This window comes from Serinus canaria, chromosome 28 (assembly GCF_022539315.1).
Source record: "Serinus canaria isolate serCan28SL12 chromosome 28, serCan2020, whole genome shotgun sequence".
NCBI classification, from domain to species: Eukaryota; Metazoa; Chordata; class Aves; order Passeriformes; family Fringillidae; genus Serinus; species Serinus canaria.
In genome coordinates this window covers 3,770,412-3,794,358 of record NC_066341.1, presented here as the reverse complement: position 1 = coordinate 3,794,358, position 23,947 = coordinate 3,770,412, and the positions used below count along the sequence as shown (strand labels likewise).

Here is a 23,947-nt window from a genome sequence, read left to right as displayed (position 1 = left end):
GTGATTCTGTGATACGCAGTTATATAAGCACTGGTGTGAAGGGTTTTCTTCCTGATTTTCTTTTAATAAAAACCATAACAGAGCCACAAAAAGAATCTTTACCAAAATTTCTGTCTTCTTGTCAACAAAGGAGAGAAACAAACCCAGTTTCAAGTGCTCATGTCACTATGTCATAAGAACCAATCGAGTTGAAAACAATTTCTTTTAACTTGTTTGTTTTAAATGAGGTTCAATTCCTGACCCATCACAATTAAATCCAGCTGTACCAAACAGAGCAGGAACGTGCAGCCTCTGATGTCAGAGCTGAGGCAGTGAAGCCCCCACAGACTGCACTTAGAGCAGTTGAGGCAGAGCAGGCACCCAGAGCCAAGGCTGGCTCCAAATCAGCAGGAAAGCACAAAATGCAGCTGCAGTTCCACGGGATCCCAGCAGGGCACTTACATAGGTCAGTTTGCAGACTGCGTTTGCCTTCACTGCGATGTTGTCCTGCTTCAGCTCCTGCTTGATCTCGTCGATGCACTGTGAGATGTATTTTGCCTGAGGAAAACAAACAAAAATTTGAACTCCTCCACCAGTTTCTAAGTTTCCAGCATGTTGGTGGGGAGAAGCAGCAGAATTCAGCATTTGCAAGCACCAATCTCACACACACATGATTTTGTAAGCACTTAATTCTGACAAAATTGCTTATTAAAAAGAACCACCACAATTCAATTACAAAACCAAAATATGAGATTTTTTTTGTGGTTGTCCCTTCTGCCTCTCCCTCATAACTACACCACTCACTCCAAAGCTCTAGATTCAAAAATCTGCAAACATGAGGTTGTTCAATGGAGACTGAGTAGGCAGAGGTCAGAACAAAACCAGAGTTCACCATTGCTAGAAAACTCACAGCCTCCAGAGGGACGTCAGAGAACACCCGCTCATTAGTGACAAGAAGGAACTGTCAACCACGGCTAACAGCCCACAAATGAAAGGAGACTGATGAAAACACTCCATTCTTGGACCTGCTGCCAATGATGACACTGTGGGTGTGCACCCACAACACAGGGAGGCAACACAAGGCCTGGAAGGGACACAGGTGCTTCCTGGATCCCCCAAGCCATGGAAAGTCATGAATTCCCTATCTGGTTCTCAACTTCCATGAGCCCTTTTGCCATTTACACATTTTGATAAATAACAGTTATTTCTATGAATTTCTCAGCAATTCAAAGAGCCAAATGTCACAATGTTTACATTTAAATATTGGTGCTTCACATCTTTCCAAGCAATCACATCTGCGCTTGTGGGAAGGATGTGGCAAACATGTGATTTAAAATTATCTGTACAGATTTTACTTTATAAGCAGAATTTGCTCAGCCAAGATTCTTCCAGCTCACAATTAATTATTATTTAAGTACTGAAGGCATCTGCTACAGGAATAATGAAAATTTAAATGCAAAGAAATAATCTCTCTTCTCAAAGCCATGCATGCACCAGGGTATTTCACATTCCTAGCTGCCAGAGGAACCAGGTCAGAACCGGATTACCTAATCCCTGCCTGAATACCACTACCTTCCTCCAAAAGGATATTTTCAGCATAGAAGTGTCTAGTGGCCTGACTTTAATCAACATTTTTCCCCTTTACATTAATATTTGTGTATTAATACAATAATTTTTTAGTCTTTTACAAATGTCCTGGAATGATACTATTCAAGTCACAAAAGTTTGCTGATAGAAACAGTGGGTGGAGAATGGATGGAAATCAGCCCTGAGGAGAAGGACTCAGGGTGTTGGTGGGTGAGAGGCTCAGCCTGCCCCGGCCATGGGCACTGACCCAGAAACCCCCCTGTGCTGGGCTGAGCCCCCACCGTGGGCAGCAGGGGAGGGGGGGGGGATTCTGCCCCTCTGCCCCTGTGCTCAGGTGAGACCCCACCTGCAGAGCTGCCCCAGCCCCGGGTAACAACAGCAGGAGGATGTGGAGCTGCTGGAGCCAGGCCAGAGGAGGCCACGGAGATGCTGCCAGGGCTGGAGCCCCTCTGCTCTGGAGCCAGGCTGGGAGAGCTGGGGGTGCTCAGCAGACAGAAGAATGAACTCAAGGGAATTTAAGCTATTCCTAAATGCCTGCACTTGGGATAGAAATGCTACCCTTCCAGTGGGAATTCTCATGTTAAAGGAGGGCACTGTAAACACCAAACAACCCTTTCCTGTACACAGATCCCTTCTCTTCTCCTGGATACAAGTGAGTGGATTGCATCTGCCAAAACTGGAGATGGCATCACCCCCAAACACTTAACAACACAGTGACCAGGTGACTTTACCCAGAAGCAGATTTGGGATTATAAACCCTTCACCTGAGAGCAATTCAGGTCCTGACAACTCACATGGGAAGTTTAAACTCTTGAGTATAAACTAAAAAAACCTTCTGAGGGTAGAAAATAAATACTTCATTAAAAATGCTGAAAGAGTGACTTACACAATATGCAACTGATCCACAAATATATTGTACTTGGCCTTGAATATTTTATGCTCACAGAAGAGCACACTGGAACAGTGTCACAGAATCCTTCATGTGTGTATCTTGTTGCCACATCCTGGGCAGCAAGGCCAGTGATGGTTCTCAAGGCACAAGGACACTGACACACAGGTTCTCAGTCTTTACATCCATAACCAAAAGCCTCACTTATTTCCCACTGCATCTATACCCACACTATTCAAACATTAGCTTAATCTTCCTGGCAACCTCATCAGAGTTAAGCACAAACCACTGTGTGAGCAGGAGAGGTGGAAAAAATAGAGCACAGGGAAGTTCAGCAGTGCCCAGCCTGGCACAGCTGAACATAGGCTCCAGAGTCACCAGCCCCAACATCCCACAGGCAAATCCCTGCCTACCAGTTAGCCCAGCTTCTGGAAAAGCATATTACAGAACTCAGAATCAGATCTGAGACTGAAAAAAGGGATTAGAGAGAGCAGAAAGAAGTCCTTCTGAAACAGCTGTACTTCAAATCCCAAAACACTCCAAGGAATGACAGGCACTATATATAGAAAGCTTTACAGGATCAGCAGGTATTAACTTTTTGTTAATCCTGTGGAGTGGGACTGCTGTGAATGAGCAATATGAGGAAAACTGATCTATGCAGTCTCCCTCCTAAATCTGAAAGGCAAGCACCACACCCGGCTGCATCTGCTGCCACATTTCACACCCACTGAACTGGGAGGGAACCTGGAGGCAGGAACAGATCCTTAGTGAGGCTCTGGCTGTGGAACCCTAACCTGGGCACAGTGCTGGACATAACCTGCACCAAAGCACTTCCCAAAGCCCCCACTGCAGCCCACAAGCTGCTCAGTGGGGTCACACCACACAGCAAAAAGGAGAACAACCATTTGATGCAATGAAAAAAATTCTATTCACTCAGCCCTAAATATTTGGAAGGAAAAAACCCTTAACATTTACATACTGACACAGCAAAAAAACCTGGATATTTTGCCCAGCACTGATTATGTTTTTGCATAAATCCTTCTAATATAGGAATTTCCTAGTGTGGTAATTAAAACCAAATATTTCTCAGGATATAAGTAGCTCCGTTTTTCCTTAAATGCTTTTGAGGTTCCACGAATCACAGAATCATTGAGGCTGGAAAAGCCCTCAAGGAACAACAAGTTCACCAGCTGTTAGTCCAGCACTGCCATGTTCATGACTAAAACATGCCCCAAATGCCACACCCACGTGGTTTTTTGAACACTTCCAGGGATGGTGACTCCACCACTGCCCTGGGCAGCCCCTTCCAATGCCTGACCACCCTTCTATGCAGCAGTTTTTCCTAATACCCAATCTAAACCTCACCTGGTACAGATTGAAGCAGTTTCCTCCTGTCCTGTCCCTTTGATCCCTGCAAGCAGAGCCCGACCCCCCTGGCTGTCCCCTCCTGTCAGGGAGTTGTGCAGAGCCAGAAGGTCCCTCCTGAGCCTCCTCTTCTCCAGGCTGAGCCCCTCCAGCTGCTCCTCATCACACTTGTCCTCCAGTCCCTGCTCTGGACACGCTCCAGCCCTTCAATGTCTTTTTTATCACGAGGGACCCAAAACTGACCCCAGGATTCAAGCCAGGGCCTCAGCAGTGCCCAGAGTTCATTTCTGCTCCCAGTATTCATTACAAAATCAATATATTTCTTAGCTATTAATTCCTTACTAATTCTGTGACGGTACAATTTGCAGTTTTGTGTTGATGGCTCACACATCCTGGCCAGTATACTAAGGAGCATTTCTAAGCCCCAGCATTTACAGACCCGTGGATGTGCCCAGCCAGATGGCTCTGAGGGGGCCAGGCAATGCTCAGGCAGCCCCTGAGCCAGTGTGGTGTGGTGAGGACAGGCAGAGCCATGAGACACAGGAAGCCTCTCAGGAGGAAGGGTGGGAGCAGGGGCAGAGCTGCCTGCCAGCAGCAGAGCTGAAGGCTGTGAGAGCAGCAGGCCAGGAGCTGAGGCTCTCTTTTATTCCTGCTAGGCTGCCAAGTGGGAAAGGAGCCTTCCCTGCCTCGGTGGAAAGGTTCCTTAATGAAACGCTATAGCAACCACTCTGGCAATTGTTCTCTCTCCCAAGGAGCCTTACAGGAACATGCCCGGAGCAGCCCAGCTAAAACCCAAGTGCAGCCTGCAGATGTGAGCAGAGAGTACCCAACAGAGCTGTGAGAACAGCACAGTCACAACTGCATTTCTGAAAGTATGTCCCCAATGAGATGCTGGAATATTTTATATCCATTAACAAAATGCACAAGCTTTTTGTTTTTTTAAAACAAACCCAAATTTCTCAAGAATTCCAAGATCTCACCTAGAAAGTATGTGCATTTAAATGAATGTGAGTGGCTAAAATAAGAAAGAAGGCATCATGAATCAAATATACAGTCTCTTTGAAATGGAAGGAGGAAGGGGAGACTGGGTCATGGTAAGAAGCCAAAAATGCCATTTTATAGGATTTTTCATTTCCCACCCAGGTTTTTTGACTTAACTTTGAAAAATACTAAGGCTTTATTCCAAGCCAAGACAGAACTTGGGGTTTGCTGACAATTTCAGAGATGCCAACAAAGGACTTCTCTTTCTCAAGCAATCAGAATAAGAAGTTTAAAAAAGTCACTAATCTGTACAATTACATTCCTAAGAAATGTGATTCTCCATGCTGTACTTTCTGTCATTACCTGACAGGAACACACCAACGACTGGGATGGAGATCACTACAGAACCTTTACATTAAATTTAATCACGTAAACAACTAATTTCCAGTAGACTTTAAGAAGCTGTATGCCATCCCAACCAAAAACCCCCTTCTAAACTCAAGAGAAGGCAAACTCACAGTCCTACCACTTTGGGTTGCAGCCCAGCAAACCAAATGCACTTGATTTGAGATTCAAGCTTGTCACTGCAACATCCAAGTGCTTCCATCCACATCAAAGATGTCAGTGAACATTAGTTGTTATTTCTTGAGCTTCCAAGGTTAAATAGAGTGTTTTAAGGAAAGAATTATTAACAGCAAATGCCACAAGGAACAAGATATTTTCTGATATTTTCTGAAACTATACCATGGTGAAACAGAAATGTTTGGAATACTCAGAACATAAAAAAAATATGCACAAAATGTAACATTTCTTCTGTTTTAACTCTACAGGATTAATCAATTTTTGGTAGAACTTTGAGATGAACTCTGTGAGATCATGCTGAGCAGAAGCACATGATGGTGTCACATGAGAGGAAGATGCCCACTGCTGCAACTTCCTAACATGACCACAATGCTCAACACCAAAGGCACTCACACCCCAAGACACCTTGAGGAGGTTAAGGAACTTTCATGTCTGTTTGTGCTTCAAGCAGCAGATCCATTTCACAGCACAGATCAGCTGCCTCAGAAAGAAGACTGGGAGGAAATATTTACCACTTGCCCGGCTTCTCTCAAACCCCCAAAAGCAGCACTTGATGTCAAACAGCACTGAACCAGTCAGAGAACACCTGTAGTGTTTGCAGTATCTGGGCACATTGTACCATGACAGTATGGAATGAATCAACTGAAGTAACAGACAAGGGCATTAAAGGGCAAAATGTGCTGCTTTCTACTGACTTAGACACAGCATTAAAGATCAACACATTATATATTTATTTCCATAAAAACACTGTATTATTTAAGTCCTGTAGAAAAAGCTATTTGAGATAAATAACAGGATCTTTTGTTTACGCTACTCCATGGCTGGATAGAAAGAATTCCAAGGCATGTGCTCCCACACATGCTCCTCACAAGTAACTTCACCAAAACCATGGCAAAGCAGCTGAGAACAGAACAGAGGATCAGCAGTGAGTGGGAAGCTGCACAATGCTCATCTTGATGGGTTTACACAGCCTGAGTCCAGCAGCGCAGAGGGCTCTCAGCTGCAACAAAGGGCTCAGGAAACTGAAAGGCATTTTCAGAAAGCCAAGCTTATCTTTCACTCAGCTGTTGATGAACAGCATTGCTGTACATGTTTTAACATGCCTTAGTTTTGCCCTTGGTACCCAGCTTTCCAGGGATTTACTGGCTCACCCTGAGGTAGGTTTAAGATCCCAGCCCAATGTTCTGAGTGACAACACCAGAGGCACGAGGCTCTGCTGGTTCATTTGCAGCAGACTTCTATATTATTTATTAGAAACACGATGCATTACCCACTGCCCCCTTGTCTGGTACAAGCACAGGGAGGTCACAAGACTCCTCAGACAAACAACACAGAGGAAGGAATGCAAAGCATGGGGTTACAGTTTTTTCTTTTGTTAATGTCTGTGAAGTTACACACACCAACTGAAATCTGGAATGATGCATGCACACATCCATCCTAAAGTGACTCATAAGCCAATCAAAAACTTTGAACCTTATTCTAAAATATCAGAGAAATGCTATCTATGCAAGTACCGTGCACCAATTTCAGGGCAGATAGCCAAACCCAGACCAGCCACTACAGCCCCTTAAGGCACAGAAGAAAAACACACAGGATCTTCTGCACAGGTTTGTAGCATAAAGATTGGGTTGCAGGAAAGAAACAGCTGGAGAGTTCCAGCTGCTTGTCCCAAGTGATTCCAAGCACCTGCAGCATCCCTCCAAGCACTGGGGTGTCCTGGCAGTCTCCCATGGACAGCTCCTCTTTGGTGGTTCACCCAAAGACAGTTCAGGATTTCACACTGAAATGCCCACAGGACTCTGATGCAGGAAACTGAAGCTACGTGTGCCATCCTGGCCCCCTCCCAGGTGGGCAAGGCCAAGATCACTGCTGGCACCTTGGGAATCAGGAAAGTGCCAATCAGCAAGCCCCAAACACCAGTAAATCAGTAAGCAGGCAGCAAGGGTCTAGAGATGTCCCTTAATTATCTCCAGTCTGATCAGTCACTTAATATAAGCACATCTCCAGTCTGATCACAGCATTTGTTAATTTAATTGCACAGCAATTAAACAATCCTCAGGGGTCTGTGCTGTCTAAGCCATATCCGAGCAGACAACTTTTAAGCCTGGAGAGATGTGTCAGATAAAAGTGCTCATCCTTGCAAATACAAGATGTACCTAAAGTTTTATTTTTACATTACTATGTAAAAAGCTATGCAAGTGTTTTTACAGTAGATTTTTCAATTTACTGGTTCCAGACATCTCTGTGCAGTTTCAGGCTCTGATAAAGGCAGGCTTCATCAAAGCACATGCTTTGTTGGATGCAGAGGAAGCAGTCACTTCCTTTTGGGAAACTAAAGTAGCTATTGTTGCTGAGACTCAGATGACTGAAGTAGTTCAGAGAGAAACCAAAAAAAGATGCTTAATGATGTGTTAATACCAAATAAAAATGAAACACAAAGTACTACAAAGCTCTAACACTGATTCATGCACAGCTGTGAGTACTGTGCAGTTATGGAAAGGTAAGAAGGACAATGAAAAAGATGGTTCATGGCCATTCCTGACTTCTTAAATTCAGCACAAATATTTGTGCAATTAAAGTAAGTTTGTTCACCTCCTCCCTGCTGTACAATCACACCACTCACACTAAACAAACATCCACTCTCAAGGCTGAAGCTGATTAACACAGTGATCCACTTGGGGCAATATATTTTATACAGCTTTGCCATAGATTGAGCCAACCAGAAGAAAGTTTCAACATTCCCACATCAACACCTCCCTCCATTTATACACCTTTCAACACAGGAATTTCTCAGCAGATGTTGTCAGGTTTGAACACCTAGGTCATAATGGAAATAACAACAAAAAAGAAAAAGCTAATGTAAAAACCAGCACTCAGCTATGAGGTTTACAAACTGACTGCTCAGCCTGCTGGGCAGTGACTGAAGGGGGGCTGGCAGGAACCAAACATTTCTAATACCCAGTTACACTCAGGATTCAACAGGGCTCACTTATTTCAGTTAATTTCAACATTTGCTTATTTCAGTTAGTTTCAACATTTGCTTTTTATTTAAAAAAAAAAGCCCTCAATCACCTTTCTGAGCTACTAAAACTACCACCACCAATAACAGAAAATGCTATTTTCTGCAACTTTTACTCTATTCAAATATTTTTATGCTTCCTGACACCTGGATTTTAGCAGACTCCCCCTTAGATGATGAAGCATTTCAAGTTCTCAGTGTGAATGATCAGCAGTTTCTAATAACCTAATGAACACAAATGCTTCCTTGTAACCAGTCCCATGACTTGGTTCTTTCTTGTGCCTGTCATGTAACGCTGCCCTTCACAGGGCACCAGGAACTGGATGTACTCCCAGGAACACCTCCAAGTGAAAAACCTAAAGGTGCTGTCTGTACACAAATGCCATCACTAACCCACACTGTGGAGGAAGAGGTTTTCAGTCACTTTCATGGACGCTGATGGAAAGAAACCACAAAAAAACCCCATTTTCTGCACTCAGCACCAGGACAAAGATCTGCAACAAAAAGCACCAAATAAACAACTCTTTGCAGTTGATCACAGTGCAGAAATGCAATCTGTATCCATATTTTACTTTGATTCTTCTGGCTGTTTTTCCCCTGGCCTCACTAGAGGAACAGTGGATGGTCACTCCATTTCTTAGGTACCAGACAGCTCCTCCTCTCCCCTGGCCCTGCCTAGGTACAATATTTATTTCCACATGGATCTGTCTGCAGCGTTTCAAACCCGCAGCTATAAAACGATCAGGACTGGGAACAAAGCTATTATCCCCACTTATGCCACAGTCAATTAAGTAATATTTAATACAGGAGAAAGCAAGAAGCTAATGAAAGGCAGCACTAATGCAAAGCCTCAGCTGCTCTTGCCTGTAATCACAGGAGAACAAGCCCACATCTTGGCTCATGTGCCATGCCCCAGGCCCTCTGTGTCCGTGACACAGCAGGTAAGGCAGGACACGGTCACACTGGGCCCTGCAGGCCAGTCCCAGACTGGTTTCTCACCAAGTGGTGTGAGGTCCTTATCCAACCCTCTTTGTGTATTGTTTCTAATTCCGACTTTGTCTTTTGCAGTGATTCACACGCGCAAAGAATTAACAATAGCAACTGTAGATGCACTTGGAAGTGGGTGGAATAATGAGCTGCCTTCAAAGATACCAACACGTACATGACACACAGTAACTGATCATCGAGAAGCAGCGCCTGAAAGAGCTGTCTGTCATCAATGAACTGCACGGCCCAGCAGTTGGTCTATTCTATCAGGCACCAACAAGCTGTTTAGCATTCCTCAAAATTCCCTGATTACGTTCCATCCCACATCCTTTACCATCAAATACCAATACTGCACCAGTGGCTGAGGGCAGGCTGTCAGAAGCCACAGCATGAGAAGGCCCTCAGCCTGAGGAGAGGCTGAGCCCAGAAGAGTTTTGTGATATGAAATGATTCCTCAAAACTCCTCACATCATTGTTTCATCTGAAAATGTGTCAGAAGAAGCTGGAAATCAGCAGTGGAACACAGCAGCCCTTTATTTAGAGGAAAAAAGCTTTTTTAACACTACAAGTGCCCTGTCCTCAGGTAACACTCGGTAAGCAGCAAGAAGCCACTGGCAGGCTGGAAAGCCTGACCACACATTTCACAGCATGACACACAATGCCGCTCTCATTCAGCATTATATTAGTAACTGAAGTTAATTTTTTTCCCAACCAGCAGCACTGAATGCTCCTTTCACTCCTCCAAAACAGTTTAAGTGTAAACCAGCAACGAGATACTTATCACCCAACACGTGAGACAGGAAAAGGTGAATTTTTCACTATGATTTCTCCTGAAAGTATCAATTACCAAAAACATGAAGGCACACACAGCAGAGTCTCTGAGAAAAGAGGGGGACAATCTTCTCATGTTATAAGAGAAGTGCACAGATATTTAGTACAGGACTCTTTAAAATCCCTTCTCTTTCCTTAAGTGTCCTGCAGTAAATCAAAGACACCTAAAACAGAGGGCTACTGTCTGAATGAGCCTAAACACACTCATTAATACCTGTTTCTTTTATTTAATAATTTCTGTTTTCTAAAGGAACACCTCACATCAGCATCTGACAGGAGCTTCCTTGTTGGGAAAAACTAACTTTTAACTGTGAATGAAAAACACTGTGCAAGAGCCAAACAGCATCAAAGAAATATCCTGTCCCTTATTGTATATTTAGGAGAACAGATATAATTTATTAGTTTGGACATCTTGGCAAAAATCCAGTATATTTTAACAGCCTATGGTACAAGGCATTCCTCTCCTGAGCATGCCGTGGAGCAGATCCCAAAGCAGTAGGTACAAAGTAGGAGAAGTTACTCCATGGCATACAAAACTACCTAATAACTGCTGAAAAACACCACTTCCATTTGCAAAAGCATCCCTTTTCCAAAAGAAAGAGAGAGAATGAGGTATTGGAAGTTAAAAGTCAGGAAAACACAGTAGGATCAAGTCTGGCTTTGAACAGGCACTGGGAAACACCACAGGAATGAAAGCATCTGTTGGAAAGTAAACACAACGTGTCAGAGCTGGGAGGGAGCTAATGCTGCTGTGCCACCTCATTCCTTGCACACAGCACTGACCCTGCAGAAGGACCAGGCAGCTCCAGCACTCCCCAGAACACCGGAAATGGACACAGTGAGTCTGCACAGAGCAGGGACTGTGTTAACCACCTCCTTTCTCCTGCCTCACATCCTTAGGGGCATCCATCCCTTCAGTTCCAGCGTTTTAAACTCAAAATAAATGGGTCACACAATAGAAATGCCTCTGACAGGGAATTAACACGCTGCAGAGAGGCTGTGAGCTCAAGGGCCAGGCAGCCTCCAGCACTCTCAGCTCCTCTAGCGAGCTGAGCAGCACACAAAACTCATCCATGAGAGATGTAGCCTGCTCTGACTTCAAGACACACCCTGGGGTGTGAGATTTAGGCTCACAGCAACATAGGAAGAACACAAACCCACCAAGCAAGAAGACAGTGGGGCTGTCAAAGAGCTGCACTAAGAAACCCAGTGTGAACTGAGGTGTCAAGCACTCGCACTGGTATAGCCTCGATGGGCTGCGAAACACCAGATATGATCATGTGGTACCTCAGTAAGAAATGGAAAGGAATAAAACTTTCCATCTCAGATCTACCAGGAGAGACCGCCCGGAGACATGAGGGAATAAGTGATGGCAGATTTTTCCATGTGATTAAATTCCAAACACAAAACCCAAGACATGTAAATAAACTAACCTCCTGCAAAAAGCACAAGTAAATCAGAAGTCAAAACAACAATCTTGCCTTCACATCATTGCTATTTACAACCACAGTAGCTCCTTCCCAGAGACAACTCTTCCTGGAGAAACTCCTGTTGAGCCAAGACCAATAGCCAATATCCTCCCCACTAAAGCACACTGTTTTTTTAAAACAAATTTCCTTTTCTGATCAGGACAGAGTGTCTGTCTTAGGGTTAGACACTTATCTTGAGACACACAAACGTTGGTTGAACTACAGGAGCAACATTCAACTGATACAATGAACAATGGAAACACTGTAGGGAAAAGAGGAAAAATTTCTGCACCTACTTCCTCTGAAACAGCATTCTGATTTTGTAACATCACCTAAAAATTAGCCAATGTCCCTGGCCATTGCCTGGGAAGCACTGAATCCACACCCAAAAGCTCAACAGCAGGTTTACAGCTCTCTCCAGCTGAGCCAGGAAAAGGCACAGTCCTGTGCTGTCTGCAGCCAATCTCTGGAATTAAGATAAATGTTTGAAGGATTCCCAAACACACAGGTTTTACCAGAGCAATGTCTTAATCAGCTGGACACATTCTGGTTTGGGTCTTAATTTTTTCTGTGCTCATGAGGATATAAAAAGGAATTATCCCTGTAGTTATCTATTTCAAAATCTCACCATTTGCACTCCAAACAGAAGAGTTTAAAATCCCATCATGCTGCAGCCCAGCTGTTCTGAGACAACATATTACTCTGACCCCACTGAATCCCAGAGTGTGCACAGACCCCAGTAACAGCTTCCTACAAGTACACAGAGCCCTACAAAATTGTTCAAGGGAGGTTTTTCCCTAACTCCAAAGGGCACCAAAGCCAATGCATTTTAACCATTTCTTGTCACAGACTGAGAACAATCTTGGTGTGGCTCTTAATTCTCTTTATGAAGCTGTTTGTCACAAAATTATTTTAGAAAGAACATTCAATTCTTCTCAAAGAACTGGTGCCACAAAGGACTGGACCTTCACCAGGAGGATCCTTGGGGGTTTGACAGCAGATGAAACACTTTGTGTCCTATGCACAAAGGAATAAAGCAGATTTACTGAAAGCAGCACAACACATTGGAGGGGCTCCATAAGAATACTGTTCACCAGGTCCTGCTCTGGCAGAACACACTAAGCTCATAAATTCCACACAAATTTGCTGTTGCTTACTTCATGGTGTTCCCCACATTTTTCAGGGCACTGCACAGCAGCCCTGCCTTCCTCTGCCACCAAACTAATACCATAAATTTAACATATGCTGAAATAAATTGGATTCAATCATCCTGGTGGGTCCCTTCCAACTCAGCATATTCTGTTAAAAAGAGAAATTTCCCAGGTATGCTCACTACCAAACAGTCCCTTGTCCTGTGCACCACGGGCTTCACAGAGATTTTGGAAGTTGTACTTTTTGTTTCAGTTCAATAGCAGCAGCAAGAAAGATCAGTTGTCCTAGTAAAATTCTTCATTTAGTTACAGGTTTACAACTTTTCAGCTTCTGACAGCTGACACTGACTGCACAGCCACCCCCCCAACACACCAGCAAAGCCCAGCTGTTAGACCAACATTAGGAAAGCTTCTCAGGCTTCATGAGTTACTTGAAGATGAACATAAATGACATTGGGGCCCGTTACTTCTCAATTACCACGTGACACTTCACTGTGGAGTCTCACATAACACGTTCTTGATGACTAATTATTTCACCTATACTAATTTCCTGATCACGTGCTTCTCACACAAGAGTGGATAACAGGCCAACACGGAGAACTGATTGCTGCCTAGAAAAGCTCTCAGAGAAGGACAATTTAGTCAGGAGATACTAAACATGAATGGTCTGAAAGCTGAATTAGGAGCTTACTTCTCCTGTATAAGAGCTTCAGGGTGAAGAATATATAGCTGACTACAGCACGTGACTGTAGGGCTGAAGAGGAAGGAATTCCTCCGTATTATTCCTCTGCAAAAATCACGTATACATTTACGTGTGTATATATTTATATATATATCTCCATATGTATATCACATATCTCAAACAGCACAACACGCTGAATGGAAAGATGAGCACCGAGCATGACCCTCCCTTATTAACTCTCCTGCCCTCACCCAGCCTGTCCCTCCTGCCCCACACCCCAGCGTCACCTTCCTCGTTCTGACTCCCGCTTCCCCCTTCCCAAACCAACATTCCCTTCCCGACACGGCCCCAGCGGCCAGCGGTGACATCTCCGGGCCGGAGCGCAGGGAAGGGTGCCCTCACCTCATCCTCCTTGTGATTGCGGATGCCGCGCACCAGGTCCTGCAGGTTCTTGTCAAACATACGGTCGATGCTGCCCTTCACCATCTTCAGCGCCATGGCGGCGGCGGGGCCTGCGCCGGGCTGAGGGGCCGGGCCCGGCCGGGGGGGCCGCCGCGGTGCTACTGCCGCTCGAGCCGGGTGAGAGCAGCGGTGCCGGGCCGCTCACATGCCGAGGGGAACGGGAGGGCACGGCGGAACTGCCCTGACGGACGAGCGGACACGGGCGACCCCGGCCGCGGGCACAGCTCCAGGCGGCGCTGGGGATCCGGCACCGACAAAATGGCGGCCGGTCAGCTGAGGGCTCAGTCACGCCCCCGACATGACCACGCCCCGATAGACCGGCCACGCCCTCAGGCCAGCACCGTCCGCTGTGCTGCTCTCCAGCCCCGCCCACTCCGTCCGGGCCGCGCCTCCGTCTGGCCGCGCCCCCGGAACGGCCTTGGCGTCCCCGCCTGCCCCGCCGCTCTCCAGACACGCCCCAATCACCTTGGACACGCCTCCAAATGTCTGGACACGCCCTCTGACCCCCGCCCCTGCCCCGTCTGCCCGCCTCCCTGATCTCCAGACACGCCCCCTCCCCCTCTGGCCGCGCCTTTTACCCATCTCGCTGACTTTCTCCAGCCCCGCCTATCCCGCGCAGACCACGCCCCTCGAATTAAACCACGCCCTAGCCCATCCCGCCCTGCTCCTTCAGCGAAGCCGCGCCCACTAACTCGTGTGGGGCACGCCCACTCGGCCCCTCAGGAGGATGCAGGCTTGGGAGGGGGATCCTACCCCTCTCATCCCATGGGATGGAAACAACATTGGAAACAACAAATAGCTGCAAACGCACGAGAGAAAACCACAACCCTGGAAGCGCTTGGAGCAAACACTGAGTAGTTAATGAGCTGCTGGACCTGAACTAATGGGCCGGTGGGATCCCGGGCTCTGTTAGGAGGAGCATCGGTGGTAGGACATGGCAACTGATCCTGCCCCTTCCTTAGCCCTGCTAGGGCTCAGCTGGAGTGCTGTGTCCAGCTCTGGGCTCCTCGGGATCAGCGAGACGTGGAGTGGGCCTGTGGGGGCTGTGGAGGTGATGAAGGGACTAGAGCATCTCTCGTACGAGGAGCGGCTGTGGGCTGGGGCTGTTCAGCCTCCAGAGCAGACCAAGGTGAGAGGGGCCCTCAGCTCTGTGTGCCTGCAGGGAGGCTCAGAGCAAGGCCCAGGCTCTGCCCCGTGGGGCCCAGCAGCGTCACCAAAGGAATGGGCAGGAAATGATGCCCAGGAGCTTTCACCTGGACGTGAGCAGAACTTCTTTGCTGTGCAGGTGACCAAGCACTGAGCAGACTGCCCAGGGAAAGTGTGGTGTGGGTCTCCCTCCATGGGGACATTCCAGAAGCATCTGGACACAATCCTGTGCCCTGTGCTCTGGGATGGCGCTGCCGGAGCAGGAAGGTGGGGGCTGATGGCCCCGTGTGGTCACTCAAACTTGAACTATTCTGGGGATCATCCCCCCCGCCCCGCGACAGCCGCGTCACTGCTGCCACCGTTGTCTCTGTCCCCGCACTGACCACGCGCCGTGACGTGACGCACCCCGTTGACCACGCCCCCTTTCGATCACGCCCCCATCCTGGCGGTCCCGCGGGTCCCACGTGGCAGCGCGGGCGCGCGCGGCGGGGACACGCGTGGGGACAGGGGGTCCTTCGTTGGGAATGGGGGTCCCTCCATGGGGATGGGGCTCCCTCCGTGAGGACAGGGGGTCCTTCATGGGCATGGAGGTCCTTCCATGAGGATGGGGGTCCTCCCGTGGGGACGGGATCCCTCCGTGCCGGCAAGGGGCCGTCTTTGGGGATGGGGGTCCCTTCGTGAGGATGGGGGTCCTTCGTGGGGATGGGGATCCCATTGTGGGCTTGCGGGTCCTTTCTGAGGCTAAGAGTTCCTGCATGAGGCCGGGGGTTACTCCATGGGGCCGGGGAGCCTTCCATATGGATGGAGACACCTCCATGAGTCTGCAGGTCCTTTCTGGGGCTGAGAGTCTCCCCGTGGGGTCAGGGGTACCTTCACAGGGATGAAGGGCTGCAGGTCCCTCCATGAGGTGGGGGTCCCATAGAGTGGGGCTGGCAGAGCTCCACTTCTCCCCTCTGCCCATGGGTGTCAGCAGTGGCTGTACAGCCAATAGAGCCAAATTTTGGGTCATTTTTAATGGGGGATGCAGCTCCACAGGCTGCCACACCTGAGCACCTGCTAAACACTTTCACCCACTGCCCCAGGTGACCCGTGTTGGTGTAGGAGAGCTGTGATGGGTGACAGGTGACATGATGTGTGGAACTTTGTGGGTGTCCCCACATGTGTGGGCACAGGGTAGGCAGTATTTTGGTGTCCCTGTGACCACAGCTTGTCCTCTACCCACGTGCCCAACACCTCAGAATGAGCCCCTGCCCGTGGGTGCCATGTCCCCCACTGGAGGTGGCTGGTGACAGGGACCAGGAGAGGGTAAACAAAATGTACAGGATCTGCTTTCCCACCCCACCTTCATCTCCAGAGCAGGATTCCAACATCAGGGAAAGGAGGGAACTAAAGAGAAAGAAGCTTGCAAACAAAAAGGAGACATGACCTTGCCAAGATCCACCTGGGATTCTGAGCCACTGCACAACAGTGGAAGGAAAAGGATTTCTCTTGCTCCCAGTATTTTTCCCTTTGCCTTCAGCCTGGGATTTGCAGCCTGTTTGTGTTGGCCCAAGGGCAGAGAGAGGAGCCCAGCTCGGGGATTGTGTTGGTTTTATTCAGATATAGCTGCACACATCAGCCCCTGTGCAGGAGGTTTCCCTTTTGAAGGAAAAAGTCACAGGGAAGAGTTATGTTTGCTGGAGTCCTCATGGTATGGAGAATATCCAGCTACCAGGCTGAGGCTGTGGTTGGGAAGGGCTGGCTGTGCCCACCTGTGCTGTCACTGTCACCTCCACTGTCCCCCTGCCTCTGACTGGGCTGCTCTCTGAGGGGATCCCCAAAAACCTTGTGAAAATCCCTTGTTTTAACCCAGCCCTTTGCAGTGGAGCTCAGCCACTGTCACATTGTCACACTGTCACATTGTCACACTGTCACCTTGTCACGCTGTCACTTGGTCACACTCTCACAGCCCCAGACAAGGGAGCCCAGGCTGGGAGGTGCAGCCCCCCGAGGTGTGGGGAACATCTCCTACAGATGGATTTGGACTCAGGACTTGATCCCTCCCGACTGAATTTCCAAAGATTTCTCCTCTTGAGGCAGCCTTAGTTCAGCCTTAAGAATTGAATTTGGGACACAATTGACTTGTTCAGTCTTCTTCCTGGGAATGCTAAAAGGTTTGGAATCTCCTTATGATCACCTCTAATTAAGAGCATTGCTTTAAACCTAATTGCTGCCATTGCTGATACCTAAATCTTAAAATTCCCAGTTTTTGTCTTTCCTGGCTTTTGCAGCTCAGATATTTTTTACTATTTTTAAAATAAATTATGCCACCTCCTGTTGCACTTACACAGGCAGCATTCCCAGGGAAGGAATTTTCCCTCTCCAGCTGCTGACAGAGTATCCCTAAGGAATGGTGTGCCTTGGGAGAGCTCTGCTGAGTCCCACAAAACACAATCCCGGCCATCACATCCCCGATAGAGCTGGGTCTCAGCTGCTTTTTGGTATTCCCCCGTGGCAGTGCTTCCAAAGCTTTCTCCCCATTCCTGGCACTCAAAGCACTCTGTGGGTTTCACATCCCAATGATGGTTAAAGTGGTTGTACTTGGTTATGTTAACTGTGATTTTTATGTAAATAACAAGGAAAGACACATGGAATTGAAGAAAAGAAACATGAAATCGGAGCTGTTCAGCCTCCAAGGGTCCAGCCAAGTTCCCATGACAGGATGTCCATTTTGGAGTGCTCCTTTTGGGGTGTCCCATGCCTGGGTACCCATATAGGGGTGTCTGTGTTGGAGTGACCTTGCCAGGAATCCCATGCCAGGATGCCCTTTTTGGGATGTCCTTTATGGGACACTCAGGATGTGGTGACTGACCCAGGGTGCCCATATTGGGGCACCCCATGTTGCAGTTCCCATGCTGAGGTGTCTATGACAGAATGCCCATTTTGGGATGCCCATTTTGGAGTGTCTACATTGGGGTGCCCCATGCCCGGGTGCCTATATTGGGGTACCTATGCTGGAGTGTCTTTGCTGGGATGCCTGTGTCAAAATGCCCTTTTTGGGGTGTCCCATGCAGGGTTGTCCTTGATGCTCAGGATGGGGTGACTGTGCCAGGGTGTCCTGCCCCCTGGTGACAATAGTGGAGTGCCCACATTGGGCCCATATTGCAGTCCCCATGCAGAGGTGTCTGTGATAGGATTCCTGTTTTGGGGTGCCCACTCTGGAGTGCCCATATTGGGGCACTCCCATATTGCAGTTCCCATGCCCAGGTGTCCATGATAGGATGCCCATTTTGGGGTGCCCATTCTGAAGTGTCCATATTGGGCTGCCCCATGTTGCAGCCAAGGTGTCTGTGACAGGATGCCAAATTTGGGATGCCACTTTGGGGTGCATCACGCTAGAGTTCCCCATGCCCCAGTGTCCATATTGGGGTGCTCATATTGGGGTGTCTGTGTTGGAATGTCTTTACAGGGGTGCCCGTGGTGGGATGCCCCTGTTGGGGTGTCCATATCCAGGTGCCTCATGCGGGGGTGCCCTTTTTGGGGTCCCCCATGCGGGGTGCCCTGTCCTGGGGTGCCGGTGTCGGGGTGTCCGCGTTGCCCCGGCGCAGATCCTGCTCCGCCGCTCCCTGCTCGTCCCCGCGAGGTGGCGCCTGCGGCCCGGGAGAGCCGGGGGGACACGGCGGGACCTGCCGGGCCGGGGGACACGCGTGGGGGACCTGTGTCGGGGGCAGGGTTGTCGCCTTTGGGGGGAGGTGGGTGGGCGATGGATGCCCCGTGTTTGGGTGATGGGTGAACTGTGGCTGGATGGGGCGGTGGGTTCCCGATCGGGCACCCGCTGTGGGTGACGGGTGCCCCGTGTGTGGTGCTGGGGTGACGCGTGTGTGGTGTCTGGTTGGGGGTGATGGGTGCCCCGCATTCGGGTGGAGGTGATGGGCGCTGACATTTAGATTAAAGGTGACCCAAATACGGTCCCACCCCCACATTAGGACGTGGGTGAAGGATGAGCTGTGGGGTGGGGCGCGGGGACAGCCGGTGTCCCCGCGGGCCAGGCACGGGGCGGGACACGTGGCCAGCCGGCGCTGCGGGGACAAGGGACCCATTCAGGAGGCTTCGTGTGCCGTGGCTGTCTTCGTGCGCTCCGGGTCCCGGGCGGGTGACTCGGGACTGGCACTGCTGCACGTGCAGCTGGCACGGTCCCCTCGCCCCCACCCAGCCAGAGCCTTTGTCCCCCCACATTCCTTTCTGAAAAGGGGGTTGGATGGAGCCTGAGGGTTAAACACCCGCCTCGTGCTCACAAATTCCACATCTGATAGAATGCTTGGAATTCGTCCCAAACGGATGGCGAACATGGCACATTGGAGCATTGGAGCGGGCTGGGCCGGCAAGGTGGAGGCTGGGAAGAGCCCGGAGCCAGGGGGAAGCTGGGCACTGCTCCCCCTGCCTGAGAAATGGAGCCAGGATGTCCCCAACCCCGGCTGCCCCCAAACAAGAGGGTAAAAAAGGGCGAGAGAGGTGGGAGGCAGCAGCAGGGACACCCCAGTCCACCCATGGGACCTGGTTTGGCCTCTCTGTCCCCTCTGCTGGGGGCCAGGGCAGGGCAGAGGTTCCCTGGACGGCACCAGGGGCTCTCCAGAAGCTCTCTGGCAGTGTGGGGTTAGACACAGCCAGCACTGCAGCATTGGCTGACTGAAGCTCGAGCAAAGCCTAAAAGGACCAAACTGGGTTTGTTTTCCCCTGGCAAAGCAGAACTGATGGGAACCCCCCCAGGGCTGTGTGGGAGAGAGCCACAGTGAAAACATTCCTGATAAGTTCCGTGGGTTCAGGGCTGCTCTTGGGGGCTGAGAAGGTGACTCTTCTGCCATCAGCTGTGCCTGGCACAGGCGGTGCCCCTGCTTTTGTCCATCTCATTCCTTGCTGAGTCTGGGGCTCTGGCTCCACATGTACAGTACTCCTATCACTGTGTGAGGGAGGCTCCAGCAGTGGCAGCCACGTCTCTCTAGGGAGGAAAAGTTCCCAAACTGGGCTCAAACCCAGTTTGAAACCAGTTCCAGGACCAAAAGGGAGACACTGACAACCACAAGTGGCTTTATCCTGCCTGGACCTCCACTGGCACCAGCACGGCTTTGATGCCTCACCCAAGGCAGGTCCTCAATATCAACAGGACTCCCAGTGCATAGGAAACTGTTGCATCACTGTTGTTGTGGCAACTGCAGCCAGAGCATCCCTGGAGAGCTTTTGCCCAGAGAGCTGGCCAGACAGATGGAAAGGACAGATGTTGCTCCATCATGTGGAAGGGCACTCCCTGGTGCCATGCAGGATTGACCCCAAGAAATTAAAGTGGGGCTTGGAAAATTGCACATGGGGCATTTTGCATGAGAGAAAGGGAAGTTGTGCATGGTCATCAGAGCCTCCATCCCTGGGGCTATGGACCACCTGCATCCTGCCCTGCCACTACCAGGGTTCCCCTTGGGATGTTTCATCTGATGGGAACAAACTTGCCTGCAGTAACCTGCCTCGTGATCCAGCTTGTTGTTGTCAGCTAAATTGGGTCAATAGTGAAGATGAGCTGTTGCTGGAAGGCAGGTTCACATCAGAGGAGCTGATGTGCTCCTCAAGCCCCTGTGCCAAGCACTGGCCCTGCCTGAGGGTCAATGGACACATGAACATAATAGAAGCTGACCCCACATTCCCAAGGGAGTAACCCCAGTGTGGGATGAGCTCCAGAGGAGCCTTTGCATGTGGTTTGTGCACAGAGTGGCAGAGCACTGCCTGTGCAAAGTGTCCTTGGTTCATTAATGCCCTCCCTGTGTCCCCCCACGCCTGCACAGTCAGGACCCCCATTCTGGGGGATCCCTGGCTGGGGCTGTGTGGGAGCAGAGGTGGGATGTGCCAGAGCAGGGCAGGAGGGGCTGTGCCAGCTGCCTGTGAGCACCAGCTGCCCACTGTATACTCTTGACAGGGAAAAATCTCTTTTCCAGTGCTACAGGAGCAGATTTGTGTGCAGAGTAGTGCAGAGCTTTCCCATTCCTCCCTATCCAAACCGGTTCATCAAAAAAAAATCAGCTCTCAATTGTGCCAGCCTGGAGCCAGGAGCTGCAGCTGGGGGATGCAGAAGGACCAGTATACCTGGAGAGGAGATGAGAACCCCTCCCCCACCCCTCCACAAACCTCCACACCAGAAAAATCCAACTGCTGCTCATTTGGAAGTGGATTCTTGGTTCTCTGGAAGGGCCAATGCTGCAGGTCACTGCCCGGTGTCCCTGGAAAATCATCAGCCTCTGGAACCCTGTCAGCACCCGGCGTGTCCTGGTGCAGTGCAGAGAGGAGCTGCAGGAGAGCACAGGGTGAGTGGGGAGAGAATCAGGGAATGGTTTGGGTTGGAAGGAACATTAAAGCCCATCCAGTGCCACCCCCTGCCATGGCAGGGACACCTTCCACTATCCCAGGCTGCTCCAAGTGTCCAGTCTGGCCTTGGGCACTGCCAGGGATCCAGGGGCAGCCACAGCTGCTCTGGACACCCTGTGCCAGGGCCTCACTGCCCTCACAGAGAGGAATTATTTCCCAAAATCCCATCTAACCCTGCCCTCTGGCACTTGGAAGCCTTTCCCCTGACCTGTCACTACATGTTTTGGTCAGAAGTCCCTCCCAAGATTTCTTATAGACCCCTAAGACACCCAAAAAAGCAAAAATCTAGAGCTGTCCAAGGGACAGAGTGGTTCCCAGCTCTCGGGGATTCTCCCATCTCTCAGGGGTCAGTTCAGCTCACTGAACCAGCAGAAAACAGGGCATTGCCCTTCCTTGCTTCCCTCTCTTCTTCCAGATGTAAAACGCAAAGAAATCAGTGAAAAGATGTCCTGAGTCAGGCAGGTGCTTCAAAAATGACCCACTCCTCAATACCTGCCAGGAGCCATCAGCTCCAGCACTGAACCCCTGCATGGTGGCCAGATGGTTGGGATTCATCTGGGAAATCCTGGAAGCTTCCATTACTCTTTATTAGCAGCCCAGGAGCCTGCTTGGCCCACACAAGGACTTGGACAACAAACTGATTAAAGACCAACCTAACGAACTCAAAGAGAATTCTTTAAATGGAGCCTGCTGTGCCTTGGAGAACTCCTGCCATGTCTATTTATTTAAATTTAATGGAATTTTTGTGGTAAGCTAATTAAAAATGAATTGATTATTTAAGAGGCAGTCAGAGCAGTTTAAGCACTGCTGACTTGATGATTTTAGTGTTTTCTTTAGAAAAGGGTTCCTAGCTATGGAGCTTTCTGCACGTACAGACATTTAAGAGGGAGAAAAAGGATACAAAAAGGGGAGTGGATGAGTCTGGAGCCAGCCTTGGAGCAGTTTCTGGATTAGGGAGCAGCCATGGGGACAGGAGCAGGGGCACATCCCAGCCCCCATCACAGAGCTGTGCAGCTGCCCCCAATAAACAGCTCCTGTCTCTGCTGAAGGCAGAGACCTGTCAAAAATACAGGTGTTAAATAATGTACAAAATCCCTGTGCAGGGAATATCCTGCTTTGGCACTCGCTGGCTCTGGATGCATTTCAGGCATGGTGCATTCCCTGCCTTCCTGAGGAGCACAGGGCCACAGACAGTGACCCCAGCCAGGACACCAGTTTGCAGCCCAAACACTGGATGTCTCCATGCCACATCTCCATCCCAAAGGATTTTCAGGGGTTCACTGAATGCAGGAGGCTTTGTCTGGCCCTGGAGCCACATCCCAGAGCAGGAGCAGAGTGGATGTGATGGCACCAACATGGGCACCAAAGCTGAGCTCCATGCCCCCCAAGTTCCCCAGCATGGCTGACCCACATCCTCTGCAGCTCCATAAAAGAGTGATGGCATTAATAAACTGGGAACAACAGCCAGGAGAGCCAGATGGCAAAAGCATCCTGCCCCAAGCCGTGTTTACTTGTCTGGCTGAGAAATTGAGGAACCACAGGGGGAAGAATTCCCAGCCCACACTGGCATGTCAGGGCAGCAGCTCCCAGCAGAACTTCCACCACCAGTTTATTGGGAAGGACTGGTTCCAGGTGTCAACTGGCTCTGCTGGACCCTGCTGTAGGTCAGAGCCTGGGCTCAGCCATGCCCAGCTGGGCTGAGGGCACCTCCTCAGGATGCTCCTGTTCCCTCAGGGATGCTCATCCCCAGCAGATACTGGCTCCCAACCCTCAGATGGAGCACGGTGTCATTGTCCCCTGGCCCCCTGGGCAGTGCGGTGTGAGCAGAGAGTGTGGGTGCTGTGATAGTGCTGGGTGCTCTTCCCTCAGAGTGCAGGACAGGGTGGCAGGGCCCCCAGATGTCTCTGCACCCCAGGGCATGCACATGTGTCCGGAAGAGGGAAATTATCACCCGAAAGGCTGTGAAGGAGGAAGCTCCGGCCTGTTTTTATCGCCCTGTTGGGCACCTATAGACATGCAAACGGTGTCACCCTGCCCTGCAGCCACCTATAGACATGGAAAACGCTGTCACTGAGCCCCTCACCGGCCTCTATAGAGATGCAGCTCCCAGCCCCCACCCAGGACACTTCCCGGTCCTGTAGCTGCCCGGCTGGGGTGCTCTCAGCCCTACTCCCACATTACACCGTGTTGTAAGGCTGTAGCTGCCACCACAGAGCTCCCGATGCTGCTCTCGGCACCCAGGGGTGGTGTCTGTGGCTGATGGACCCCGTCCCCATGTCCCTCCATCCCTGTGTCCCCCTGTCCCCCACTGGACACTGCTGTGCCCAGGGCCCAGCTCTGCTCCCCTGTGCCCGTAAAGCTTCTCCTTGGAGCTGTGTAGAGCCCCCTGCACAGCCTGGCACACACACCTGTGTGCAATGGGGATCCCAGTCT

At 49.9% G+C, this 23,947-nt stretch overlaps 1 protein-coding gene across 1 annotated transcript in view; it reads right to left on the bottom strand.

Moving 5' to 3' along the window:
• The window catches only part of AP3D1 (adaptor related protein complex 3 subunit delta 1), a 42,736-nt gene extending 28,474 nt beyond the window's left edge, over positions 1-14,262 (bottom strand). Inside the window, exons 1-2 of the mRNA XM_009096851.4 lie at positions 13,925-14,262; positions 442-537 (exon numbers count right to left, since the gene is read on the bottom strand). Of these exons, the coding sequence (XP_009095099.1) occupies positions 442-537; positions 13,925-14,020 (192 nt within the window). The 5' untranslated portion in view covers positions 14,021-14,262. The remainder of the gene's footprint in view (positions 1-441; positions 538-13,924) is intronic.
• Positions 14,263-23,947: the final 9,685 nt, after the last annotated feature.